The sequence below is a fragment of the Corvus cornix genome, chromosome 4A (assembly GCF_000738735.6).
Source record: "Corvus cornix cornix isolate S_Up_H32 chromosome 4A, ASM73873v5, whole genome shotgun sequence".
In the NCBI taxonomy this organism is placed as follows: Eukaryota; Metazoa; Chordata; class Aves; order Passeriformes; family Corvidae; genus Corvus; species Corvus cornix.
In genome coordinates this window covers 12,858,624-12,871,867 of record NC_047058.1, presented here as the reverse complement: position 1 = coordinate 12,871,867, position 13,244 = coordinate 12,858,624, and the positions used below count along the sequence as shown (strand labels likewise).

General features: G+C 39.8%; 1 protein-coding gene across 4 annotated transcripts in view; it reads right to left on the bottom strand.

Annotated features, from left to right (window-relative positions):
* The window catches only part of TBC1D8B (TBC1 domain family member 8B), a 30,943-nt gene that overhangs the window by 3,322 nt on the left and 14,377 nt on the right, over positions 1–13,244 (bottom strand). Inside the window, exons 7-18 of one of the 4 annotated variants that reach the window (XM_039572299.1) lie at positions 12,088–12,255; positions 11,086–11,235; positions 9,799–9,949; positions 9,355–9,569; positions 8,784–8,901; positions 7,782–8,067; positions 6,375–6,504; positions 2,792–2,890; positions 1,569–1,637; positions 1,147–1,387; positions 414–479; positions 215–298 (exon numbers count right to left, since the gene is read on the bottom strand). In XM_039572299.1, the coding sequence (XP_039428233.1) occupies positions 215–298; positions 414–479; positions 1,147–1,387; positions 1,569–1,637; positions 2,792–2,890; positions 6,375–6,504; positions 7,782–8,067; positions 8,784–8,901; positions 9,355–9,569; positions 9,799–9,949; positions 11,086–11,235; positions 12,088–12,255 (1,777 nt within the window). Of the gene's footprint in view, positions 1–214; positions 299–413; positions 480–1,146; positions 1,388–1,568; positions 1,638–2,791; positions 2,891–6,358; positions 6,505–7,781; positions 8,068–8,783; positions 8,902–9,354; positions 9,570–9,798; positions 9,950–11,085; positions 11,236–12,087; positions 12,256–13,244 lie in introns of those variants that run through there. The other 3 variants (XM_039572300.1, XR_005604719.1, XR_005604720.1) reach the window with 3 other exon arrangements.

The window sequence follows — 13,244 nt, the reverse complement described above, 5'->3', positions numbered from 1 at the left end:
CCTTTGAATTCAACCATCAGATGAGCTACCCACAAATTCCCCACAACTTTATTAAATTTTAACTATCTACAGAAGATCTTCACAGAGGATTCTGTTAACAGGGATATAATTTACTGGATTTACTAGTTTTCAGAAGAAATCCCCATTTTTCACAGGATAAGTAATAGATTCCTTCTCATATTCTGCAGGCAAAACTTCACACTCTGGAGCTTACCACTGAGTTGGCTGAAGTGGATCAGCTCTTCTTTTGAAAGATCATCCCCTTTGGAAGGGCTTAGATATTCTACTTCAGTAAAAGCTGCAATAAATGATTGAATAAAGTGGGTTTGTGGCACCCAGGCATTACCAAAGCAGTAATAACAATGACAAAGACCAGAAACAGCTTTCCCCAAATGCCACTGCTTCTCACTTACCTGGAGGGATGTGCAACTTAAAAAGAAGCTTGAGTTTGTCAGTGAAGCTTCCATTATACATCGTATCTGTTAGGGGAAAGGACAGTCTATTCAACTGGACCAAACTTTAAAACACTTGTTTAACCTAAACAAATACAACCCAGGGAGGCTGGAACTGGACACCTGCCCTACCTTACAGGGAGTATAATCAGAGATTAATCTTAAGGAAAGCACTATCACCTGTGGTTGAGCCTGGGGTTAGCCTATGCTGAGGAAAGAACACTAATAATGTCTATGACTTACTAAAATAAAACCACAGCACCAAAGAAATACAGCACTAACATCTCCACATTTCCCTTACATTTTTGTTTCCTGAATAATACCACTTTGAAAACAAGATGAAAGGAACAGAGCAGTGAGCCAAGAAAGCTTTCAGTTCCCCAGAGATACAAGGCATTGGTCATCCTGCACAATCTGTGTATAAGATGACTTAGTATGAAGATTTATCATAAACCAAACAGGCTGGGCAATGAGATCAGACCATTCTAATTTTTTGATATTTTGATTGCCAAGCCATATTTAAATTTAATCTCCAAGAGGGGATTATTCTGTCTGTGATAAAAATCACACTATTTGACCCTGTGTTAAGAGACTAAGTCTCCTTAGCTCTCCATATCGTGTATGGAAGGTGACACACCGCAGGACTACTCCCAGGAGCCTCGTGAACGTGCTCATGTATGTGTTGTTGCCATACCAAGAACACAGGCAAATTGTTTGAAGTTTATAAGGCAGTCAGAGCCCTCATCCATCAGCCGGAATGTCCACAGGGCCAGGGAGTCCCTGTTGGCACAGTGTGACCAGGGGCTCAAGAGATGGCAGAGAACCCTGAACTGTTGGCAGTCAATGCGGTACTGGTCAAGGTAGGGCAGACTGGCATCGTGATGTTGCAGGACAGGACTATTTACACTCCAGTAACATGAAAGAAAGTGCTCCTTCTGCAAAGAAAGATAAAACATGAGGTTTAAGGAAACAACAAGTCTCTCCAGGGGAAAGATGTGAGGAGTTAACTACGTAATCAGATTTACAGCTGGCATGTAAAACATACATTGAGTCCAACCTTTATTTATTAAAGCCATTTCAAAGTCTGTTCAGTAAGTGAGGAAAATGGCACATTACCTTGAACAATTCATAAAGCTCTTCAAGATCACTAGGACTGAATTTTACTTCTTGAGACACAACACGTAGCTGAAACAAAATTAAGAAAAAAATAATTAATGGGTCTTCCCTCTTTGGAATAAGGCCATAAAATAAAATTATGGGAGACTTAACATTACATTAAGAGACACTGTTTGCATATTCCAGGTTTTGGCATGTTACAATTAGAAGTAAGAATAGCACTTCTTTTAAAAAGTAATCAGAAGATTATAGATTAAAAGAAATAATTTCTCAAAAAAAAGAAAAGCTTAAAGCTAGTCACGTTACTAACATACATGGAGCCTACACTATGAAACCCAGGAGATAAAACTCCTTAATATTTGCAATTATTTATAATGACGTAACATATAGCTTCCTTTAAATGGGCAAATGCATGTTCAGCTCTCAACAGTGAAGCTGAAACCTCATTTTTTTAAATTAAAAAATTGTTCACAGCTTTTTAAAACAAAGTTTGCTGTAAGACCAGCTTCCATCTTCACAATATATATGTTTTGTAAAATGAAATGCAACAATGCCATCTTAGCATAACCACCAGCATTGACAGTTTCTGTTGCTACAAGCCACACTTACTACAGAAAGAAGCACTGGGTGGTGGACAGGCTAGTATTATCACCACCAGGTATTGGAAATGAGCCACTGAAAGAAAACAGGCAAACAAAGGAAGCTCCTCACAACCTCCACCTTCATTCATCAGTCTGAACTGAAAGGATGAGATAGGCAGATGGAAAGCTGCCACATTACCAGACATTCACACACATCACAGACAAAAAGCAACCCCTGTTGAATGCACTACAATAACCTCTTCAGTGCTGCTTCCCAGAGTAAAAATGCAGGTGCTTAATTATTTTACTGTACAGTGCTCTGTGCCTCTAAGAGAAATGCATTAACATCAGCAGATAGAAATATAGGTCAGCCTGCTCCAATCCACAGAGTGTGAGAGGTATTCCAGCCTTTGGAAGTGGCTGGCGAAGGTGTTACTTGTAAGAAGACCAGAAGGTCATGCTGTGATTCACAGACTGAAAACATCACAGGCCAAGCCTTAGTTAACAGACACCCTGCAGACATGAGGGGGCTCAGTGTATAAAATAATATATTTGGCCCTGGAAACTGTAGCTCTTCTCAGAACATTCCAAAAGGGAATGAATTTTATCAGAGAGAAGGCTGAACTCTTCCAAGTCACTCACCACATTCTGCTTGGTCGTGGCTTCCAAGGTCTGGATCACATAAAGCCTGTTCCTGCAGCGCAAGCTCTCCACATCCTCATAGCGAATATCACCGTATCTCTAAGAAGAAAAGCACCATTCCATTCAACTGTTGGGAGACACATCTAAACAGGTATTTTTGTCTTTCTTGCAGCTAAGCATAATATAGGCATGGACACAAAGGAAGTTCACAGAAACTCTGAGGAAAAAATAATTTATTAGAGCACTAACATTCTCCCTAACCAGTGTAACTCTCAAAAGGGTGTTTAAAAAGTGTTTCAGAGAGTGATGGAGAAAGAAGAAACTGAAGTAGTTCCCTTTGTGGGAAGACAAAGGAAGGGATTTTACTGTGTGTTGGCTCTATGCCCAACTCTGCTATCACATGGTGACTACTACTGCAAGGCAGGAAAGTCTGAGATTTGCATGTTGTCAGGAATTGAAGTTCACTCTAGTGAAATTAAGAAATTACCTAAGTAATTTCTGAATCATTCCTAGCTACCTCTGTAATTTCTGAAGGACAGGATAGGTGTCTGAGCACTGGAGTAGAATAAATGCATTTACATTTAAGGAAAAGTGGGATAGGAGGCAAAAACTGGAAACAAATTATCAGAGAAATCATGGAACAAAATTATTAAACAATTAAAATCTAAACAGAAACCAGGAGATCAAAACAGGACAACATTCTTTATCAAGACCGTGCCAAATCAATTTAATTTCCTTCTATGAGGAAATTCAGTAGAAGTGAAACAGCCGATTCAACTTCTCTTCTGTAAGTTTTTTTGACACTTTTCAACAGCACAGGCAATCAGGAAGACACGGCCTAACCATGACCACCATGCACTGTGGGCAAAACTGTAACTAGAATTCTAGTAACAAACTTTGAGAACAAATGAGTGATAAACAACCAAACTATGCAGGACTTTCCAGAAGCTTTTCTGCAGTGTGTTTGTTTCCTTATCAGCAATGCCCTTTAAACAAGATATGAAAAACTGCAACACAGACAAGAGTCTGAGCACATTAACTTTGATGAAAGGTTAAAGGAACTGGTTGTATTAAATCTAGAAAAATAATAGATCTGGCAACTCCCTATTGGGAGAGCAATCTGTAGGACTCATTCTTGTAAATTAAGAGTCATGATGAGGCTGGACTCCAACTGAGCAGCCTGATCTAGCTGCTCCTGCTCACTGCAGGGGCATTGGATTAGATGGTCTTTAAAGGACCCTGCCAACCCAAACTATTCTATAATTGATTCTATGACCAGACTTGAAAGGGTAAATGATGAACAACGACCTAATAGCAACAAGGAACTACAGAGAAAGCCACAACCAACTCTCCTTGACAGCGCTTTATGAACATCCGAGAGAAATTATACTGGATATTTTCCCACATGGGCAGAGAAATCCTATAATGGACTAATGATTTTGCAGATTTTCTTTTGTTGAACTGTTTCAACAGCACTAGACTTTTTAAAGGATGATCTGGGTGAATGCTGGACAGGAAGCTGGACTTGATGACCTGTGGAGTTTCCTCCCAGAATTGTATTTCTATGTTCCTGTGGAGACCACTACCAGCATCCTTCTGGCTTGAAACAAAGTGGAAGCAGAGAGAAATTGCATTTCTGGATCATAACTCATTCACTGGTGTGGCTTCTGAGCACTAATACTGTGCAATGGCTGTAGTAAGAATATAAATACAATGTCTACGGTAATTCTGAATTACTGTAATGTGATAAAACATTATAGTTTTCCATTCTCTAGGTAAACATGACTTCTTAATGCCTGATTAGACTGCCAAAGAATTTGCATTTGTGCCTGAGCCGAAGGCATGAAACTAAACTACATTTTAAATTCAACTCCATACCTTTTCACTTAAACTCATTTATCTTGTGAACACCTGTTCAAAACAACAGTATCACAGAAAGTATCTCTGTTCACTTCTCCATAATTTGTAACCTATTTGCGGAATGACAACTCTACATTGCAGCAATCTTCCCATTTAGAAATTTGTTTTATTTCCACAGTGGTATGAAAATAAAACCCTTTACCAAACCACAACTGTATTAAAATTAACTGTCTGGTCAAAATGGGAAGCAGGAAATTGACTCTTACTTTGTATGAGCAGTTCTCAAATATGAGACACTTGCCAGCACTGAAAAAGCTTAGTTTCAACTGAAGACAATATTTGCATATGAAAAAGGGCCTGTGAGATAGAAACTGGGATATGGGCCTAGGAACAGGGCTGTCAGCTTGGAAGTGGAAAGCTCAGGTTCAAAGATCTGCCCAAAACAATGTTCAAAAGCCATACCAAACCAGAGACTACTGCTTTGGTGTGGTCTCCTGCAGAAGAAAGTGAATTTTTGTTTTACAGTTATGATTCCATCTCTGTGAAAGCTTCAACTTACACTTCTGAATGCAATATACAGCACTTCATTATTTACTGTCTCTGGTCTCTATTCTGCATGTATTCATCCTCACTTTGAGTTCTTATCATGACAAGGAAGACCCATAATACCTTGCAACTTTGTTTTCAAGAATCATAAGGCATTTTCCAAACATGTTTCTTCAGTGTAACGTTCTTGTAAAACAATACTATAGCAGAATACACTTTTGTATGATTAGCCCAGTGCCATAGACAGTTCCAAGAGAAACTGAGTTTCTGATTCTTGTCATTGTTCACCCCATTGAAAGTAACACCCTCTTCTCAGAAAAAGATCAAAGAAGATAGTTTCTAAATTGTACAAATTACAGTTAGTTAGTCTTCTCTGAGTCAAGGTCAGGACAAGAGATGCACTGTGGATTTTTTATTAGAAACATGACTGAGAATCAGAAAACAAAAGAACTATCACACAGATAAAAGAAACCAGTTAACAGAAAAAGCAAAATATGAACATATCTTTTCTCTCAGCTTGCCTTCTGGTGAGCTGAGCAGAAACCTATCTACAAATAGATTAATACCCTGACTCACATCATGGCAAGGGAAAAAAATGTCTGATGGAAATCTGGGGACAAAAAGGAGAAGCTAGATGTATTTCCTCCCCAGTGCAGAGCTCCAAAGCTTAACAACGCAGAAAGTAAACTTGCAAATTGAAAGAAAGTACTAAAAGAATATAGCTGGTCTTCCTCACCCATACCATAAACTACTCAAGTACATAGTTTCCCATATACACTGTTATGTCAAAAGTTACCAGTATCTGCAATGTGCAATAATCAGTCTCAAAGTAGTATAACACGAAGGCTGTTCCTGCTGTGTTTTGTCACTTAGTTAACATCCTAATAATGCAAATGAGGGATGGTAATACATGACCTGCAGTGAATCTAGGGAACTCCACTCAGGATAGACTAGAAAGACCTTCTCAGCAGTTAAAAACCCAAAACAACAGAAAAGCAAACCTATCCCATAACCTCTAAGTTTTTCAGTGAGGCTCAACAAAACGCAGAGCCAAATTTCTACCAATCCAGACAGATTTTCTTCCCTAGTTTGTACAATGCAACTGTACTATTTTGAATTAGTCCATGAAACATAAACACTGCACAGGATGCAAAAACATACCCACAAGAACACATACTTCATTTGACTCTCGGATCAGGTCAGTGATGTCCACTTTTGGATGGTCACTCTTTGTATCACTGAGGTTGGAGCCTTGCTGCACAGCTGGAGGCAAAGGACTGTCTTTGTTAGTGACACTGTCAAAAAATCTGCACAAAGCAAACACATGAGAAATCAGCAAGAACCAGTTTATCCCAATAAAACAACAGCATTGGCATCTACTGAAGTGTGCAGAGAATGGGAAAAAGCAAAGAATATCAGAGTCAGTAGCACAAATGTGCCGTAATACCAACAAAGATACACAAACATGGGAACTGCCCACCCAGAGAAGGCTGTAGAGCTTCTAGCATTGGGAATTTTTAAGACTGACCTTATGTGACCCAGTGCTAGCAGTAACCCCCTTTTGAGGGGGAAGTTAAACTAGACCCTTTCCAAGGTCCCTTCCACTTGGCATTCCCGTGGTTTTCTAATCCATATAGCAAGGTTGTACTAAGTGGGACAGAGAAAAATCCTTGTCCTGAACTGTGAACAAGACAATCCTAATTCCCCCAGATGTATAAGCCAAAGACATGCCTGATCTGTACCTGCTTATCACACCTACATAACCAACCTACATAGACCCAGTGGGGAGGCCAGATTTTACAATAAACACCAGACTGCATGATCTCACAACAAAAATTACATTTTCCTCAATAATTCTGTAGCTCCTACCCCATTCAAACATGTAAAACATGCATGCAACATGTAAAAGCCTCACTGAACAGAAATTTTTCTTATCAGTTCTTAACAGTTATAACTCGTTAACTCCTATAGCACAGTAATTTTGCTGTTTTAATACTCCATGATACACAACCACAACATCAACAAGAGAATTTAGTTAGTCAAGAAAAAACTGTGCAAGTTTTGTTTGCAGTACATCAGTTTAAAGTGCACTTCATGTTGCCAATATAGAACAAACATCTCATCATGATTGAACTCACCGCATTTTTTTGGTCTTATTTCTGTTTTAAGCCATTAATAGCAGAGGATTCAGCAGCCTAAACTACAAGAACTGAGCTAAAGAATTTGCTGCAAGTTGATGCCTGAACTCTCTGGGACAGTCATAATGTGCTTTTGATCATCTCATCATTAGGAAAGATGCCTTCTATACATGATATAAATTCAAGGTAAAAAGTACATTGCTTTTTCTTTAAAATTCACAAAATAGTTTTGGTTTTAGAAGAACTTGAATGTAAGGTGGGATTTTCAGAGGATCCAGGCCCACTTTCCAGCCACCTCTTCCAGAATTTCAGCCTGAGATGAACACTAATTCCTTTGAAGCCTTTGGAAGTCTTGGCTAGCTGTCTTCTCAGTTACCTCAGAATGACTTACCTATATGCAATTATAGAGCTGCTACGTAACCTGAAAGAGTAAGTTACACTGATACCTGTTGAGAACAGTGACTGCTTCTGCATCATCCTTACAAGTGAGCAACTTCTCCATGTTGTATTCCAGCACTGCAAGGCCCAGCTGCAAGATTGCCTTTATTCCATCATAGAAGAAACAGTCCACCACATTGACTGCACTTTCAATTGGCAGCACACTGATAAAAAGGGTAAGGAACCAGGAGAGAGAGACCGAGGAGAAAAAAGTCATGTCCGTCATGTGGTCTGTCAACTGAGGCAGATGAACCCTGATGAGCTCCTCAAACACTGCCTGATCTACCAAGGCACCTGCAGGGAAAGGATAACAAAACCACCACCCAAATCTTAATACAGAGAAACACACTTTTCTCAGAGCACCAGCCAGAAACAAAGTTCCTGTCCTAGTGCTGCTTTGTTGTACAAGCACACACAGGCCCAGCTGCACGGAACCATTGGCTCCTTTCCCCGTGCTGGGAGCTGTGCTCTCCATGCATGGGGCCAGAGCCTTAGGCATGCTTGAAGTGTGTTGGCGCTTTGGTAAGTGCATGGCTGCTTCCAGTGACTCTCCTAACAGCCAATACACTCCCTCTGCAACAGGAGAGAAACTTCACACCCCATTTTCTTCTAGCATATACACCTTTAAGAACTGCATATGAGATCTAAGTCTAAGTCTGGACCTGGAGTAACTCCTTTTCTTTTATCTAAACTGGCTAAGTTTCAAATAAATAGTAGGAATTGCAGTTATAATTCCGAAAGAACAGTATAATAGTGTAACTGACTATTTCCTCAGTAGTTATGCCTAGAATACTGACAACATCTGAAAATCACATCCACGCTTATTTAGGGAGGAGTCATGGGATGTTCTCTGAAACCTCCATTTTCTACTCAACAATACCAAACCAAATGCAATGATTTCTCTCCACAGGTCAGTCTTCAGCTCACTTCTTACATTTGTTCTTAACCATGGACATTCAGTATAGATAGACATTCAATTCAAGATAGATAAAAAGGCAGATGGATGCTACCAATGATTCGGCGATTGAAATAGTCAGGGAGCATCCTCTCACACACAGCAACCAAAAGCCAGAATGCCTCCTCCTCTTTAGCATACAGCAGAAGCACTGATGTCAGAATATTCATTGCCTGCAACATTCAAACAGGAAAGGAAACATTTCAGAGAAAAGATGGTGAAAACACAACTGGTGCTATTTCTTAGAACTTGTATTTCTGAAAGCACTTTACAGCACATTTTTAAAGTGCTGGGATAACCTACAGCCATGTCCAGGACAAGAGTTTTACTTCTATGTTATTAAATAAAGAGGAGAGTATTTAAAGTACATAAAAATATTTTTTTGTGCTATATGCCTAGTTGGAATGCAAATGCATATATGAAGTGGACATGACAGCACTTATAAACTAATTCAAGTACAATGTAAAAGCCCATTTTACACAATGGCATGAAATAAGCAAAGTAAGTGAACCACTAAGCAAGAAACTATTCCACAATTCTGTGACAGATTTTATGAGGTGCTACCATACTGCCATCATGAGCTAATATTTCAACAACCAACACTGAGACTCTCAAAACTGCTGTACCTGACAATATCCAATTTGTGGATTCCTGTATGCATAAGCTGTAAGAACTCTCCTGAGTGCAGAAATTCCTGTGTCACTTTGAAAAGCAGGATGCTCAGGTAAGGAGCGACGTAAATCTCGTTCAATTTCATCAGTAGCCAAAGTGCATGTTCCTAAGGACTTTTCCACCAACTCAGCGTAATAACCAGGATTGGATGCCATATCATTTACAGCACCTGCCAATACATTGCATTGCACACTATTAGAGGACAACAGCACAGCAGTTATTTGATTGCTCGCAATTTGTATAAAAATTTTGGTGACTACTGAGGTACTTCATGAATCTCCAGATATTACTGAAGTAATGTGGCAGAGTAATTCTACTGAAATTAATGGAATCACTCTGCAATGAAAATTGCCAATGATGACTCCCAAAATAAATCAATTACACTTGTTATGCAATACCTGAGAAGAGTAGCCAAAGTTCTCCTCTTAATGCCTCTGGGATGCCTCTTACAACTAGGTCTCGAGTCTTCTTTGTTCGAAACATACTGACCCCATGGCCCCGTTCCGCAAACAGGATGTTCCACGACTGTTCCTTCATTTTTTCTTTCAGCTACAAAAGGCAGAAGATAACAAGCATTAAGTATACTGGTAGATTCTCCCCAGGTTTCAGAGAACAAAAGTAAATTTTTCTCCCTGTTATATTCATATAAATTGGAAACTGCAGCGTTGGCATCCGTATTGATGTGGGAAATGAATGCTGAAGCAAATCAGAGCAAAATCCAGCCTATGCAGGGCACAAATTTAGCATAAAATGCCATCTCATACATGACCTACTAGTCTTTAAAGTATGTTTATACCAGATGAGACAGAAGGTAGATCTAATCCAGTTCCCATCTGGCAGAAACCAACAAGTGCCACAGCACAGGAAGGTCAAACGGACATTTCTCTGAAGCAAAGCAATTGCTGATTGGGTGCCCCAGCTCATGTGAGGCTCCAGGGCTGAGACAAGGTAAATGTCACCACTACAGCTTCTGTGCATGCAGCACTAAGATTTAACGTTGTTAAAGCAATTAACGGTGCTGAAAGGAAAAGTAGATTTTGTCCACTTTTGTTCAACATACTATAAAAAGCAGGACTTAAAAATCTGGACCCCCTTTTGTCCTGCCCAAAGGATATTTATTTTCTGGTATTTCTAATATAAGAAATTTTGCTTCTTAATTTACCCAGTTCTGCTGAAAGACTTACTTTGAAATGAAACCTGTCTTCTTGCACATACTATGGAGAAGCAAAAATTGGATGTTCTGCTGCAAAAGCAACTACATTAATATTCTCCAAAGCATAACTTTGTTAGACAGTGGTGCAGAAGAATGAAACAAGGAAGAAGTTAAGTCAATTTCTTATAACATTTTCCTTGCTCCCAAAGAGTTTGTAGTGACTTTGTATCTTGAAAACTCAGATAGACATGCAACATGTTCACTATCATAAAACAAGCAGCCAACTCTTCCCTGAGGGGTGGAAGAGCAGGAGAAATTAACTCCATGAAGATAAGGCATATCATTATTAAACAAGACGAGCAGAAAATTGAATGGAGCCATGAAGAAGCACCCTGTGGACTCCAAATACAGAAAATGCAGATGAAAGAAGGCTGGCAAAGACCCAGAGGAAATCAGCAGCCTGGCTGGAATTCATTTTGATTCTGTCCTTTCCAATTCAATTCCAATGACTATTGGCCATTTTATCCCTTACCATTTTAGAGTCAAGGTTCTCAGCATCCTGAGGATGGTAGACAGTCATTAGTGCTTCTGTACTGACAGTTTTGCTGTTATCTCTCTGGCCCATCTTTGACTGTCCTGCACCAAAATCCTTTGGACTGTCAGTGGCAGAACCAGCTGCAACCTTGAAAAAAATGTAACAGTGGTATTCATAAATAACAAATAATCCTCCAAGAAGTAGCATTGATACCAGACCATCATTGTTTACTATACTAAGTTACAGGTACCAAATACAGGCTTCTAAAATAAATGAAAAACAGCAATCCCTGCTCTGCACAGCTGGGCTTTCAGGAGGCCTCACTTGGGGGAAAAAAAAAGCCATCTCTTGAGCAAAAAAACAAAATTATGAAAGGACAAATATTTGTAATGAAAACTGAGAATATGAGGATAGGGAGGCTTTGTTACAGCGGGGATTACTGCAACAAGCATATATCAAACCAGGAGTCCCGTAGAAATGAAGTATATATGGACAGATTCGTGGTAGATGTTTCAGAGATCTTTATTTCTCCAGCCGCATGGCCGGGGCTCAGCTCAGGAACTCCGCAGTCACGGGACCCAAGGGTCCTTGGCCACACCGGGGAACCCAAACCAACCAATGGGAAATGAGACTGACCAGGGGCAGGGAGACCCCGTGCCTCCCCCCCAGGGCCCCTCTCCCAGGGCTACATGGCAGGGGGGAGACCCCAACAAGGCTTGACCATCCATCACCACCAAAAAAACCCCATGCATACAATGAACTATACGGAAAACCTGAGAGCACTTGAAAGCCAGCATTAGAGCTGGAGTTGTTTTTCAAAACCTGAAGAAAAGCAAGGTAAAAGAACCCAAACCGTAATGCATTCACAGGAGTACCATTGTTTAACCCATTTTGTTTCACATGAGTACAGTCATTTATCTTTCCAAACCTTAAAACCAGAGGTACATGACTTATTCCTATGAACAAATTCTAAGAAGTTAGAATAGCCAGAGCAGTTACCTCAGTACTTATGATGTGTTGTGGACTTGCAGTTGCATTGCATTTCATTCTGAGCTTTGTCACAAGCAGTTCAAAATCTCTCACCTCCGTGAAACGAAAAGCTGTTTTCCCTTTGGTACTAATGCTGACTCCTCTGTTGGCTGGATCTGCCTTATCCACCCCTGTGACCTATGGAAACAAGGACACATAAATTAAGCAAGAAATTTTACCTGCTTACTTATAAAAGAGAAAACCTGTTAAGAATACATGTGTAAGTGAAACAGGCAGACTTGGTAACACAAGTATAAGTTGAAAGCTCAATTGCCTTTAGCTATTTTAGCAAAAGGCCCTAAGTATTATGCAATAGATTTTTGACAGAGTACCAGAAATCTTCGAAAAGGTTTTCCCAGCTGTGAGTACTCAGCTTATTTGAAAACCTTGTCTCCTTCTACCCACTGAAGCTGTTGCTTTTTTTTTCTTACCATCCAAAAGCAGAGAAAACATGACTTCTGTAAGTAATCAAATGAAACAAGTTTTACAAGACTGAATTTCCACTGAGAATGCCCTGTCAAAACAGCTGTCATAACACATGACAGCTGGAGCTGACTTTAATTGCCATGATGGAACAGTTACAGATTAGAGCAGTTAAAACACTTTAATCATGCAAGTACAAGCGTGACAATCATGAGGGTCTAGACTGGCATTGCTGATGCATTCACATGGTTAAAGGTAAAGAATGGAAAACCTCTGAGGACATTGTTACAGGTAAAGAAGGAAACACCACTGAAATGAGGTAACTGCAGTACTGTAGAACAAATAGTGAGGGCCCGACAGTCCATAAGAATAAATTTAGAGCCAGCTCCTTTAACACAGCCTCTTACGTTATGGAAGTCTCCAGTGGTTGCAGCACTACTTATAGATAATCAAATAAATTGTTTTATGTAGGTGGAGAACACCAAGTGTATTGCTGAAATTAGTACAGCTCACCCCCTATGCCAGGTGTTAGGCAGTGAATACACAGAGCATGTAAAGCAATTACAGAGCAAGGTTTATTTGTGGGCTATTGTAAAATGTGTCTGGTGTTGAGGAAAAGCTTTTAACACTGGAAGACTGAAATGTGGCAATGTCCCAGATCACATGAAGTCAAGACAGGAATGGAGAGGCTTGGCTGTTTTTTC